Source organism: Miniopterus schreibersii, assembly GCF_964146895.1.
Source record: "Miniopterus schreibersii genome assembly, chromosome: 18".
Taxonomy (NCBI): Eukaryota; Metazoa; Chordata; class Mammalia; order Chiroptera; family Miniopteridae; genus Miniopterus; species Miniopterus schreibersii.
In genome coordinates this window covers 17,755,151-17,770,413 of record NC_138121.1, presented here as the reverse complement: position 1 = coordinate 17,770,413, position 15,263 = coordinate 17,755,151, and the positions used below count along the sequence as shown (strand labels likewise).

Genomic DNA, 15,263 nt, shown 5'->3' with positions numbered 1-15,263 from the left:
CTTGGAGACACTGAGGGTTCGGTTCCAGGCCACTGCAATAAAGCGAGTGGTAACCTTTGTGCTGTGAAGAGTCTTACCTTCCATTTGTTGGGGGGAAAAGCAACATCTGCACAATAAAACAAGGTATGCCGATATACTGATACGTCTCTATGTAGTACAGAATTTTGACTATTACAACTATAGCTTCATTCTGTTAATCTAATGAAATGCAGATTTGTGTCACTATTCATTTATTAATGCAATTAGTTTAATCAGTTAACTACCAAATTTCTACCCAACACAAACTTAAGAGGAACGAAATGGTCTATTCAAGCCATTAAACTCATATCACATATCCGAAGTTTCCTTTCAAGCTCACCTGCAAAAAGGGGTCACTGATACCAGAAACATCATGTTCTGGTGAATATCCGGACATGATGAGGTTCTTTAGAATACGAACTAATTGGGGCACAAGCTGCAGGGAAGAAAGATACATAAAAAAACAGTGAACATCAAAGACTTTCTCATGAATAGGCAGGTAATTTGGCTTAGAAAAAGGGTACAAGGGTCTGAGTCTAAGCAAATTTTATTGATACAATATACTAGTAATTGTTGATGTTTGATAAATATAACTTAGGAGTACTGTTACCAAGAACACAAGAAGGAATAAGTATTTTATCTGAATTAAAAATAAACTTTTTTACTCCAGAGTTATATATGCAAAGATAATACAATAACAGTATGTCAGAAAGCCTATGGGAACCAAGTAAAACAGATGCCTATGAAGCATATTGCATTTCTACATCTACAGAACTTGGCATACTTAGGTGGCACAAACATATTCAGTTTTTATCCGTTCAAACACTTGGATATAGTGCTCGCTTGGACGGCACATATACAAGCATTTGAATATAAAATGGTATCATACCCAAAATACTGGTGATGTTATTAAAATTATAGTTTTAAAACATACTATCTCAAATAGAGAAAAAAAAATTTTCTCCTCTTGAGATAGGGCTAGTTACATCTTTTTCCAACAAACAACAGGGAATACAAAAGCCTCCAACACTGACCAAGTGAAAAAAGACAGACAAAAAACTGTATCTTTCACCTTAAGAAGATACCAAGGCCATGAATAATTTCCTTTCCCTATTCTTAACTCATATGACACAATTTTCAGTAAAATTTAATTTCAGCACCTAATTATACAGACTGATCTGTCACCTGTTTTCTTGTCTTACCTTAGTAATGAAACTAATTCCTCATGGTCAGAATTCTCTTCTTGTCCTTCCATTACTTTGTTCATTTAGTCATAACACATAGAGAAGCAATTATACTGCCAAGCTGAACTTAAAGATGCTTCAGATGTTACTATTCATTTCATTCTGCTGATCAATCCCTTAATGTTAAAATCCTAATCCAAAATGTTTGCCACAATAGGAACTTTTCCAGTCTCCAATTAAAACACAATTTAGCTATATAAACAACTCTAAGCATCTAAAATTAAGAAGTGTCCACAGAATCACTTCTCTTTTTGAGGCAATCAGAACAGCCCTAACTTTGCTGCAACTCAATTTTTTCTTCTCATTGTATTTGGACTCTGTCCCCTCCCTACACTCCAGCTCTAAAAGGGGAACAAGATCGAAACAAAAGCCAAGCTATGCCCAAGGTGTACACTCAGAACATTTCACAAGGCTAAGTACGGTCACTTCTAAATACAAGAGAACAGAGTCTGTGTAAATTTAAATAAGTTTGGACACAACACTTCAGAATTAAGTGATTCATAAGTCACTCAAACAAAAATCTGATTTGGATGACTCCAAGATTAAAACAAATCTTAAGCCACAGAGAGAAGCCACATTAAATCTATCAACTGTGGGCAGATTTATATTCGAGGTAAAACAATATAATTTTTAAATTAACATAAAACCAGGATTCTCTAGTTAACAACTCTATACAAAAAGAGTCTCTCCTTGCATACTTTCCAATGGTCTGCTTTTTGTATTACACGTATCTCTGGTTATTTTTTAATGTGGTTTATGTCTTAGAGAAGTCCTTTTCCTTGTTTTACTCGCTGCCAAAAGACCAGCACACCACATAAGATCACCCTCGGACAAAAAGCACAAGTGTCTGAGTGCTCAGCGTACTAATTCTTGAAGCCCAGCTTTATTATTCAGACAAAAATACAAGTTGCTAAAACTGATGACAAGACAAACAAAATAAGATGACAGAGGGAAAGGCTGCAGCCATGAAAATCAGTTGATGCCCACCTGCTCCCCCTCAAAATCCTTTTCATATTCCAAAACTTCTGGGCAAGATAAGTGCAGGAAAGGGGGAAATAAAAGCTCTAAGTCTAAATTGAAAGCTCAGAAGTACACACAGAGGTTTTTAAAGTACGAGGTTACCCACTTATGGTTCTAAAATATCTACTTCAAAAAGAAGCAGTGTTTGTGTCAAGGCTCCAAACTGATCTGGAACTGCCATCACCAAAACCATTGGGAAACTGCTCCAAGTTTCTCAAGCGAAGATAAAGGAAAGGTAGAGAAGGAGGCTTACAATTCAGGAAAGGCTGCAACTGAAATCCAAGGCTGACTTTGGAGTCAAGAGTTTAAATGACAAGACAAAAATTGGACTAGGGAGTTAGCCAAAAATGCTAGAACAAATAACACAGTATTAAGCACAACTTCAGCATTAGTATATTTTAAAAAGCCACATTTGTGGATGGATACACAAAAGCTACTAAGGACCTAGTTTAATGCCAGCATGCACCATCTAAAAGAGGGTTAATTCTTACCTTTTCATTCTAACATACAGCAGGATTCCAAACAGACAACAGGAACAAAACATACAAAGCAAGCATTAGGGACAGATACGGGTCTCATACTATTTTACAATAATTTAATCAAGACATGAACATCTAAGGGGGGAAAAAGCCAAAAAAAGAACTGCTATTAGAATCTCATTAGATCTAAAGTACAAAGTAAGCCCCATTTATGGAGTGATCAGTGCCCTATTTTTAAAAAAGGTAAATGCCTGTAACTCAAAGAACTATCTTTCTGAGTACTTCTTGCTACTGCCTTCTAAAAGTAAGTGGAGAAAACAAAAATGTCCACTTCAGGATGCTGTAAGAAAGGGAGGGAAGGAGCAAATTAACAAAACTAGAGACTTCCATCACCAGAGTCAACAGCCCAAAATGAACTTGGGGGACCCTGTAATAGGTAAAAGTTAATGTCAAAGTTCAGTCTGCAGTTTTCACATTAAAAAAAATAAAATTACCTGCTTAAAAAAACCCCACACAATCTATAATTTAACCTCAGATTACATTTCCTGACTTTAATGTGAAAACAGCAGATAAAGCACATGAGAAATTGGTGTGTCTGCCAACAATGAGAAAAGACTTCTATTATGAAAGGGAAGAAAATGTACCATTGCCAGTTCTTATGTGCCTAAATCTGGCTTCCAGCCCTACAATACAGCAGGGTTGGCTAAGTCTTTTATTTAGCTCCAAAGCTTCCTTTCAAAAGAAAATTTAAAAGTGAGAAAAATCACGTACTTTTCAGGAAAATCATTTTCAATCAAGAAAGGCTTAGGCATATAAAATGGCACCTACCTTTCTGAAATGTGCAAGCATGTCTGGGCTTCGCTCACACATTTCTGTGAGGAGGACTACAGATGTGTGAAGGACACCTGAAAGAAAAGAGCAAATGAAAACTAAAAACGAGGCTGTATTAGTCAACTTCGCAGAACAGGACTTTTGAGTTCTGAAGGTCACTTCCAAAAGGATAGTTGCTACTTTTGCTGTTTAATCTCCCAAAAAATCTAAGCATTAAGGTGAATACAAAGGAAGTATTTAACAGATGCTTAACTGCTTTAACACTGGTGAAGTCAGTCAAATTAGAGTGTTTTAAACAACTATATGACCAAAATAACTGCTAAAAATGACAACCAGTGCACGTGTCTCTTCATCTGAGAATACCCGTAAAGGCAGGCTCATAGTCAATATAAGCTACGTATCATCTGCTCCATACTTGAACTCTCAGCTGAGTTCTGATAGACAATTCAAGATGTAAAAATATCAGTAAGGGGTTAAATTTCCAGATAAAATGTATCAAAACTTCCAGGTACAGTAATGTGGATGACGAAGTGAATTTGCTTGTTCCAGAATGAGTGAAAAGCAGCTCACAGTATTTTCCACTAAATAATAAGTGCCCTAAACATTCATTTGTTCAACAAGTATTTGTTGAGCCTTCTAGTTGTGGAATTGAATTAATCAAATTAAATACACCCTACCATTTTTTTTCTCTTTGTCTTTAGGACACATACAATTTCTTTACTCAGAACTTGTTTCACTGACTTCAAAATAAAAGCAAAATGTTTGGAAAAGTATAGTCACATTCTATTTATTAATTCCTCTCAACTTTTATATAAACATAGCTGAGTACTCATTACAAACTCCTGTTACAGGTAACCTAAAAGGATTTTCACAAATCTTGCACTCCTACCACAAGCAATAAAGAAATAATTTTTTCTTCTAACCAAAGATAGCCAGGAAATCCAAGGATTTTTACACATGAAAATTGAGGCTAGGATCATTTGTATAGTACACTGAATATTAGTATTTAACAACACAGTACTTTTAGTATGGTAAAAGAGGACCAGAAATGAAAAACAAATTTACTATGAAGGAATCAATCTCCAATTATAAAAGTGGACTATGAGAGTGGAAGAGAGATTAGACTGATCAGCCCTTCCTGGAAGAGTGTCCAGCCCAGTAGAAAGGCAACTAACTCCACTGCGCTGAGACAGAAGGCCAACACTGCCTGAAGCTTTTCCTCTTTCCCCTTCCCCCTCAGTACTTTACCAAGTGCACTCAAATCACATTACCATGGTTCTTTTCATTCAATAAGTTTTTTGTTGCTGGTAAAAACATCTCCATAAGTTCAGGAACCTTCCTGATGACATGAACAGCACACAGTGCTGCCTATAAAAAAAATTAAAAAAACAAAAAATTTATTTCAATTAGTCAGGGCAACCAATCTTATAAACAACAACAAAAAAACCTTATCCACTAGTTCATCTACTAGAAAAATGAAGAAGAAAAAAGATATCAGATTTATTATTAACAGATTAGGGCTTTCTAATTTATACTGTTTCATCAGTGAGAACTTCTAGCTCACCTGTCCCTTTGTTCATATATTACAAAATAAGTGTATAAAAAGTTTCTAAACTAGACCATTGTTAACATGAATTTATCAAGTAAAACATAATTTATGTGGAGTTGCAAAGTAAAAAATAAAGACTTACATCTGTGATCATCATTCCTCTGAATAAGATGACCAAACAAGGATTTTATAAAAACACCATGCAATTGAAAGATATATGCTGCAGGTGCTTGAAATCTGCTGTTACTTTGTTTTTTAATCCTTACCCAAGGATATTTTTTCCATTGCTTTTCAGAGAGAGTAAGGGGGGGGGGGAGAGAGGGGGAAGAGAGAGAGAGAGAGAGAGAGAGAGAGAGAGAGAAACATCGATGTGAGAGAGACACATCGACTGCTTGCCTCCTGCAAGCAGGGATCGAGCCTGCAAACGAGGTACATGTGTGCCCTTGGCCGCAATCAAACCTGGGACCCTTTAGTCCGCAGGCCAACGCTCTAACCACTGAGCAAAACCAGCTAGGGCCTGCTATTACTTTAATAATACCTATACCTTCCTCAATTCACTCTGCTGATATCAAGAAAATCACTTGAAAGACACTTAGTTTCTACTGAAGAGAAGATGGTCATAGTGTGCTCACTGGAAAGAAAGGTACATACAAAGACTGATTTTGGTTACCCCCCCCAAAGCAACCGTATTTGTGGGAGTTGAATACTATAAAAGTTTAAATACATTAACAAGAAAATATTTTAGCTAATTCTTCCCATGTTATATCTAGGAGAAAAAAGATTTTTTTTCTTATTTGCAGGAATGTTCTATTTAATGTTCTTTCTGAACAAGGTCAGCTCACACACTCTAAGAGAAAGGACTGGCTTTCTCAATGGTTTGCAGCCATCGTTAACAGCATATGATCCTGGAAAACAGCTTGGCCCTTTCAATACCTCTGCCTCACGCCATTAATATCGAGAGGCACAGTAAATGCCAACCACACAATAGCAAGTGTTCATTTATTAGAGTTCTACATTGTATAACCTTTGTTTATGAACGTTTTAGGGTTCAAGCACAATAAAGTAACAAAATGTTTACATCAACAAATAAAAGCAAGTAAGAGAATAAGATCATTGTCTTCCATTACTATTCCATTCAGATGTACCAATTTTAGAAAGTGTGTTCTTTATCATTCCCTCATAATTATCTAGGTCCCAATGGAACTGCACTTCCAGAGACTCAAATGCACTAATACAAAGACATGGGCACTAATTATTAGGATAAAAGTAAATTTGTAAGTATTTGTTCGTTATCACTTTAATACTGTTTAGAATCAGGTAATTTAGGAAGTAATTAAACATGCCATCTAGGATATCTAGTAATGTTTGTTTATAAATCATTTCCCTGAAAAAGGGGAATTAAAAGAATCAAAGTATTTACCATCACTTATCAAGTGGAGAGTTAATTAGTAACAAAAAAAATCACCTCCAAAAATTAGTATAAAAAATATTTTGATTTATAAACACCTGATTCATATATAATCATTTTAAAATACACCTAATGCACAGAGAAAAGTATGTTATATATTAACATCAGAGCTTTCAAAACTAAATAATTTGCCAGGCCAGTGTGACTCAGTAATTGAGCGTTGACCCATGAACCAGGAGGTCACGGTTCCGATTTCCGGTCAGGGCCCACGCCCAGGTTTAAGGCTCTATTCCCAGTAGGGGGCGTGCAGAAGACAGCTGATCAATGAGTCTCTCTCATCATTGGTGTTTCTATCACTATCTCTCTCCCTCTCCCTTCCTCTATCTGAAATCAATAAAAACATTTTTTTTTTAAATGAATAATTTGCCTTCTCACCTCCATAATACTCCCTAATCCAAAAGCAGAAATTTGTTTTCATTAACAGTTACCTTTTTTCTTAAGTAAGAGTTGGAGGTTTTCAGGAGTTTCTCTACCTCTCCTGCAAGATCTCTGCACATCTCTGAGGAGCCCATACAGCCGAGGGTACAAAGTGCTAGCCCCTGTACATACTGCGTGCTATGATTAAGATCACTGCAAAAGAAAGGAAAGAGGGAGAAATGAATGTGTTGTGCCCATGAAGAAGCTTCACAATCTAATGAGGTAGCTCTAAATAATTCATAATTTCTCTAATAAGGAAAATAATAGGATTGTATGTTGTAAAAACTAATTATTCTAACTTTATTAAATATTATCAATACAACAACCTGACTGAGTGTCCCTCCTACAGGCTAACAATTTGACATTTCCAAATATCACAGCAACAGAAATTGGATGTTATCTGTTGGATTTTAAAGGCAACCCACTTTAGAAAACTCAGCAAACCACTGAAAGTAAAAACTGGTAATGGTAGACATATGAAGGACAACTGTATCTTTAAAAGATTTTTAATATGCTCTACTACTAACAAAAATAGTTCAATATACATTAACCAAAAGCTTTTTCAAAAAAAAAATTAGAAAACACAATCTCTACTGCTAAAGCATTTAAGATGATTTAAACATACAGAAACACTGAAACCCTCTGATCCTGTATGGTATAAACCTTAATGTGACATTATTCTATCCACTTTTATTTATTCAAAAGAAGAAAAAATAGTAACTGAAAAAATTGGCTAATTAAACCACCTTTAACAAACTGAGCTAGATATTTATAGCGGCCCAGTATCTGAGGATACAGACACACAAAATCCTATTTCTAACAGGCACAGATTACCTCACAAAATTATTTTCAAACCAGCCAGTTTTTACGTACAGAAAGCTGAAATATTTATAAGCCTGTGCCAGTAAACTCATCCGTGTATTATAATCAACTCAACTATTCAGAAGCTGAATTATTATATGAGTTATGCTACTTCTACCTGCTTTAAAAGCATTTTAGTATCCTTTAATCCAGTGGTTCTCAAAGTGTGGTTAACAGATCTCTGGGAGTCCCCAAGACTGTTTTAGGGAGTCCATGAGATCCAAACTATTTCCACAATATTAACTCATTTGTCGACTGTATTGGCATTTGCACTGATGGTGCAAAAGCAGTGGTGGGAAAAACTACTGAGACATTAACACAACTGAGAGCAGCAGCACCAAACTGTACTAGTGGTCACTGTATTCACTGGCACACACTCATGGTGGAAGGAAAGAAGGGAGGGAGGGAGGAAGGAAAGAAGTTACTTACATTTCACTTAAGACTGCTTATGACAAAGCACTAAAAATAATTAATTTTATTAAATCTTGACTTCTGAGTACACATTAAAAAAATTTTTTTTTAATTTTAGAGAGAGAGGAAGGGAGGGGGAGGGAGGGAGGGAGAGAGGGAGGGAGGGAGGAACACTGATTTGTTGTTCCACTTATTTATGCATTCATTGGTTGCCTGACCAGAGATCAAATTCGCAACCCTGGCGCATCAGGACGACACTCTAACCAACTGAGCAACCCAGCCAGTGCCTGAGCACACATTTTTTAATATTCTGTGTGACAAAATGGGAAGTAGCATAAAGTACTCCTGCTACATACTGTGGCAATCTCAGATAAAAGCACCTGTGCCCTTATTTCATTTGCAAGCTAAACTATGAACTAGCTGCTTTTAAAATGGACATTATTTTCACTTGAAAAATAACTGACAGACAACTACAATTATTAAGATTTGGACATTTGGTAGACTTTTTCTAGAAAAAAGAGCCAAGTAAGCCTATCACTTAAGAGCAACAATTGATATTTGTTGCCAATAACAGAGTTAAGGTATTGGAAGACAGTCCAGTTCATGGTGGCAATACAACTTTGGAAAACTTGTATTGCGACCATGAACTTGACTTGACTGTCTACCAATACTTGAACTGGGTGAACCAACTTTTTTCCAAATGCCTTAGGCATGATAAAAAGTATCAAACTTTATTGATATGGTTTCAGATTCCACATTGTAACTAACCCTTAAGAAATTACCACTTGTGGAGTTTTGGTATAGTATAAGAGAAAGTACTAACTATGACTTTACTATTTAGGCTCCCAGTTCCCAAGAATATTTACTTGACATTTCATTCCTTTTTCAACAATTAATTTGCATAATGCAAGCTCTTAAAAATTATATCCAATTTTTAAAGATTTAATGTCTTAGAGTTTTTCTAGGCCAGTGAACAATGAGGTAAACATCCATTAATAAACAAAAACTGCTGGTACACTATGATGTCCTATAATACAAACAAAAAGTAAAAAAAAGAAAAAGAAAGAAAAAGAAAAGAAACAAAAGCACATACACACAAAAAGGCAAACAAAAAAACCCCACTCAGCCCAGCTGGGCGTGGCTCAGCAGTTGAGCCCTGACTAGGATCCAGGAAATCGAGGTTCAATTCCAGGTCAGGGCACATGCCCAGGTTGTGGGCTCCATCCCCAGTAGGGGGCGTGCAGGAGGCAGCCGATCAATGGCTCTCTCATCATTGATGCTTCTCTCTCTCTCTACCTCTCCCTTCCTCTCTCTGAAATCAATAAAGATATATATTTTTTTTAAAACACAAAACCACTCACTAACAGGTTAAAAAAAAAACAAACTAATGATGCAAAGTCCTTTAAGAGAGCTTAGACTGAAAGTGCCAGATCCATTTCCAACTATTAGTAGCTCTCTCCTAAATGCGCTTGGGGCTTGGCTGGGTCTCATTAAAATTAAACACAAAGATTTCTTCTTTGCCTATGTGCCTAATTCTTCCACTTTTATCAAGCTACAAACCTATACTGGAGTTTGGTATTAACTCTCTAATATGAACCTGCTGCTAGGCAGAACTGCCAAATTATCAGCATGTGATTGAAGGCTTGGGTAATAAGGGCAACAGAGCATGAAAGAACAAAAATTAAAGAAATTCTCAGAGGCCAGTCCAGAGTAAATGTATAAAAGAGTCATGCTGAACATCTAAAATGTAACCTCCATGATACCAAGAATTTGTCCCATTTTTTTCACTCTCCATCCCCACAGCTTATAACAGCTCCCGGCATGCAACAGGTATATAATAAATACTGGTTGAATAAATGAATCAACTTAGTATTTTCATTATTAATATGTATTTCAAGACCAAAAAACAAGATTCTCCAAAAATTAAGTTCACAGACTCGATGTATTTACATGATACACTCAATATTTACAACCAAATCATAATTCTTATTTTGGAATTTTCCATTGTCCATTGGGAAATTTTAAAATAGAACATTATTTATCACAGAGAAGTATAAGAGTTCAATATCTAGCCCTGGCCGGTGTGGCTCAGTGGCCAGAGCATCAGCCCACGTGGTGGGTTCAATTCCAGTCAAGGGCACGTACCTGGGGTTTGGGTTTGCTCCCCGCCCCCGGTCAAGGTGTGGAAGGGAGTCAACCAATTGATGTGTCTCTCTCACATCGATGTTTCTCTCCCTCCCCCAATATCCTCAGGTGAGGATTAACAAAAAAACCTTAAAAAAAAAAAGAGTTCAGTATCTACAAATTTGATCACCTATATCCCCGATTCTATTTTCTGTCAAATATACAAATACTGCAAATGAAATAGAAATCTAAAAAAGGAGATTAAACAGACAAACCAAAACCAAATGAAAATCAACCAGAAAGTCCCTTTAACCAATAGGCTGTCAGGACTTCCATGCCTTTCTAACAGAAATTTGTTATAAAAGGGACGCTGGGAAGAACTGTTAAATTCCCTGCTTGGGTCCTCTAATTTCTCCATAACATGACTGGACTAGTAAATCAGTAAAGAACCCATTAGAAAGGGAAAAAAAGACACACAAATATTCACAGGGCTAAGTATAATTCTACGTAATGATATCTTGGATTAGACTACAGACTAGATTTCTTTTTTTACTTTTAAATGGTATTTATTCAGAATACACACTGGTAATTCTTTAGTAAATGTAACATTTCATTATTTATGGTATTCAAAGTCCTGGAAATATAAGATAAGAAAGCTCAGATTTACCAATGCCTTTTCTATTCTATGAAGGCATTGCTAAATTGTGGTCTTATGCCTAAAGATGCATAGCAATACTTTTATTTAATTAACCACAGAAAATTAGAAGTTTTAATCCTTTGCTAAGTCTCTTTACATATAAGCTACAGAATGAAAAAGCAATTCAGATATATTCTAGACAGCAAATATAAAATCAGTAAATAGAAGATGTCAAGATTTACTGATGTCATATTATAGGAAAGACCTAAAATTACAAAGTAGTTCTTAGAAGGAAAGGTTAAGACTTACTTCTTACTCACAGACATGGACAACAGTGTGGTGGCTGTAGGGGAAGGGGGTGGGTAGAAGACGGTAGAGTGTGGATGAATGGTGATGGAGAAAAAATAAAATAAAGAAAAATATATATATAAAGAGACAATAAACTATGAAAAAAACAAGTGATATTTAATACCAAATAAATTAATCAATTATATAACTTAAAAAAAAAGACTTACTTCTTGATACAGTTGGTCATGAGAAGATGGACATCTTGTCTTTCGTCTAACAACAGCATTGCCCCTAAATAGCCAATGCGTTTGTCTGTGAATTTTTGAGAGGCAATAAGCTTGAGGCACTCCAACTGCAAATTTAAAAAAAGAATGAAATTAAGAAATTGCTGCCACAATCAGGAAAGCAATGTTTTTATCCCAGAGCCAATGAATGATTAAAGTAAATAGATATAACCTGTATCATCAAGCCACCTCAAAGACAAAGATTTAAGATCTTTGGGTATCTTGATAGCAATAAAGTTCTGAAATAGATCATCTCTGTCAAGCTCCTATGATATGTGCCATCCAAATAATCTGTGACATGTATCTTAGTACTACAGATTCATACAAATACAAAGTAGAAAAGTATTATAAAACATTAATAAACCCAATTCCTAATTTAATCCCCAGGTTACATTAAATGAGCACTTAACTCATTTGTGTATTTAAGGTCTGGTTCCTGTTCTGAATATCAAAAAACTCAACAACTGGAAATACATCAAAGTGCCAAACACTGTCCTAAACATCAGGAATGTACAACTGAAGAAGAGACAGACAATAACTAACTTTAATATAATGTGGGAAGTGCTACATTTAGGGCTTAAACCAAGTACCATGGGAGAAGTGAGGGTTTAGAAATCAAATACAGAAGAAAGAAAAAAAGCCAGAGGAGAACTCAGTAGTGGAATTAACCTAAAGTATTTTACACAACTTTTTTCTTTAATTATTAGAAATCTTCAGAGCTTAAGAGTCTTTTTGTAGTTAAACAGTTTGTTTCTCTACTTAGCTTTTCTTGAATGCCACAACCACTATGCTGTACTGTATCATTTCCTCTTGACTAACATGGAAAAGGTCAAACACACTCTCCACAGGAGTCATTTTCAAAGGGTGTACACAAGTTAGAAGAGTTTTTCAAACTATGCTCCCCCATTTAGAATCACCACATTCCCAAAGGAAGGGGCTCAAATGCAGATCCATGTACAAAGGAATCTAAGATCATGTGAGACTACTTCCCACCTGAATTTGCCCATAAGTTCAGAAGTAAAATTAAGGAAAGTAAGTTTACAAATAAAATTGTCCCGAGCTGTATTAAAAACACCGAAAGGTAGCAGAAACTATCATGAGCAAGTCAAAGAAGCCTCCAAAGGAACCACCAGGATCCAAAACAAAAACTACAACGTCTTCTGAGATTGACAAAAATTAGGTAACAACCCTTTCACTTCTTCTATACATTCAAGTTAAATTTTTTTAAATTTCTGAAATAGAAGATGATGAAAGTCATTTTTACAACGTCAGCAGAAAAATTACTGAAGTGAATGAGAAAAATCAGAAGCTAAAATGTTATTAGAAAAATCTTACCCTTTAAACTGAAGGTTTTTAAATCTTTCCATTTAGTCTATGAATAAACATTTTAGAAGTGAAAGGAAATGTTTTTAGAATCAGGTATCACTGAAATTTTTATCATCCTCATTGAATCATGCTTCCAGCGAACTCCAGGCATTACACAAATAAATTATCCAAAAATATTTTACTAAGATGAACTGATGAGGAGGACATACTTTTCGGCGTTAACATTACTTTGTACTTTTCAGGCCAAATTTTAAAATAGTCACACTAAAAGTCATCAGTGACTGGGGAGTAGAATTTGTTGCTTTTGTAATACTCATTTAAAACTTACCTAAAAACTAAACAGCAAAAAGATAAACTAAAATTTAAAAGAATACTAAAATAATTCTTTTTAGTATTCCCACCAGTACCATGGCTTTGCTTTAATAATAAGCATTTATTTTTTTAAGGTGACAAATCTGAGGGGAAACATAAGATTATATAGCTGGAAGTGGCATCTGAAATACACCCTCCAGTGAGGGATTCACTCTGACCACACTTTACACTTAGGTGGAGTAGCCAGCAATAGTGCTGAGAAGGTACCATGTTTCATCTTGAAGAATGTTACCAAAGTTTTCAACTGCTGAAAAAGAAAAAGGTTGGAGGGCAGTACAGTGGAGTATGGTAAATGTGGAGGGAGGATATCCATTTTTGAGCAGCAATCACTAAAACACAACTCAACATTTTGTGTGAGTTAAAAAAGAAATGTACTAATGAATTAAATGTATCCGCCCTAGTTAACAACCTCAAATGCATCCAGTACTATTACTCCTCACTTAAAGCTACTTGAAATCCCACCTGAAACACTGCCAACCCACAAATCCAGCAAATGCTTTAAGACCCCAGTAAACAGGCCAGCTTTTATATTCACACCAGAAAAGTTTTGCTTTTACCCCAAACTCTGTGAGCAAAGTCAAAAGACAAATGACAATCTCAGAAAGAATATTTGTAATCTTTTCATAGTCATGAAATCCTATGTAGCAGGATCCTACAAATTGTTTGTTTTTTTAAGGACCAACAACTCAATATAAAAATGGAACAAAATATGGACAATTCAAAGAAAACAAAAATAATTCAAACATATGAAATGGACTTCAATCTCCTCACAAAACAAATGCAAACCCAACTAGGTAAACTTACTAAAGGAAAAAAAATCACTGAATTGTACACTTGAAAAAGGTGAATTATATGATATACAAAATATGCCTTGAGGTTATTACAAAAAAAGAAATGCACATCAAAACCATACTGACATACTTTTAACCTACTGTCACATCAGTGCAAGGATGTTAACGATAGAAGTATAAACTAGCCCAAACTGTAGTAAGAAAGACCTGGCTTACCTAAATTATAAATACATACACCCTCTGACTCAACAATTGCACTCTTAGAAACTTATACTATATTTACATTCACACATGTGCAAAATAATGGAGCTTATTCAACTGTGGCATTAAACTGTAAGATTAGAAATAAATGTCCATTAATAAAGTATCAGTTTAATAAATTATGATTCATACATAATGGAATACTATGCTGTATTACACAAGCAAGTCAAAAAAGCTGGGGAAAAAGAATGAGAAAGCTTTTTATATATTGACATGGGCTAATCCTCAAGACTAACAGTGCAAACAGTATGTGACAATATGTGTTTTAAAGGAGAGGGCGGGGGAACATATATATCCATTGCCTGAAGATGTATAAAATATCTCTGAAAGGATAGCCAAGAAATGGATGCCACCAGTTGCCTACAAAGAGGGAAACTAAGTGATTAGAAGAGAGTAGAAAGCAGTTTTCATCATATACCCTTTTGTAGCTTTTAAATTTTGCATCAATGAACTGTCATTGTCTATTCCAAAGAAATCAATAAAACTGGCCTAGGTGGGGAAAAAAAACAAAACTGCAGGATAAAGGGAACTTATACCTAACTTGTGGTTAGAAAAATTAATATAATTAAAAACCAAAAAAAACTTAGGAAATCATTTGTACCCCTTCCAAACTTGAACAACATATATTTCAAAAATAACAAAAAAGCATTTGAGTCTTGGAATTTTTTTGAAAAGGACTTTGAAAATTTAACACCAGTATCTTATAAAAATACAACTCAGTAAAGGGAAAAAATCTGGTTTTTTTAGATAACTTAAATTGACAATGAACAATTATTGTCCTATTCTATTATACCTGTGATGCTACAGGAGCTTAAGAAGTATGTTCATTCCTTATCTCTAATCCCCAGGATGGCTGTGCTTTTCCTGCTGAAGTTTATTTTG

General features: G+C 35.2%; 1 protein-coding gene across 2 annotated transcripts in view; it reads right to left on the bottom strand.

Moving 5' to 3' along the window:
* AP1G1 (adaptor related protein complex 1 subunit gamma 1) overlaps positions 1-15,263 on the bottom strand; it is a gene marked incomplete at its 5' end in the record, with an annotated part of 61,854 nt that overhangs the window by 27,254 nt on the left and 19,337 nt on the right. For both annotated transcript variants that reach the window (XM_081118779.1, XM_081118778.1), the window contains 5 exons: positions 359-454; positions 3,590-3,666; positions 4,864-4,960; positions 7,038-7,179; positions 11,575-11,699. In XM_081118779.1, the coding sequence (XP_080974905.1) occupies positions 359-454; positions 3,590-3,666; positions 4,864-4,960; positions 7,038-7,179; positions 11,575-11,699 (537 nt within the window). The remainder of the gene's footprint in view (positions 1-358; positions 455-3,589; positions 3,667-4,863; positions 4,961-7,037; positions 7,180-11,574; positions 11,700-15,263) is intronic.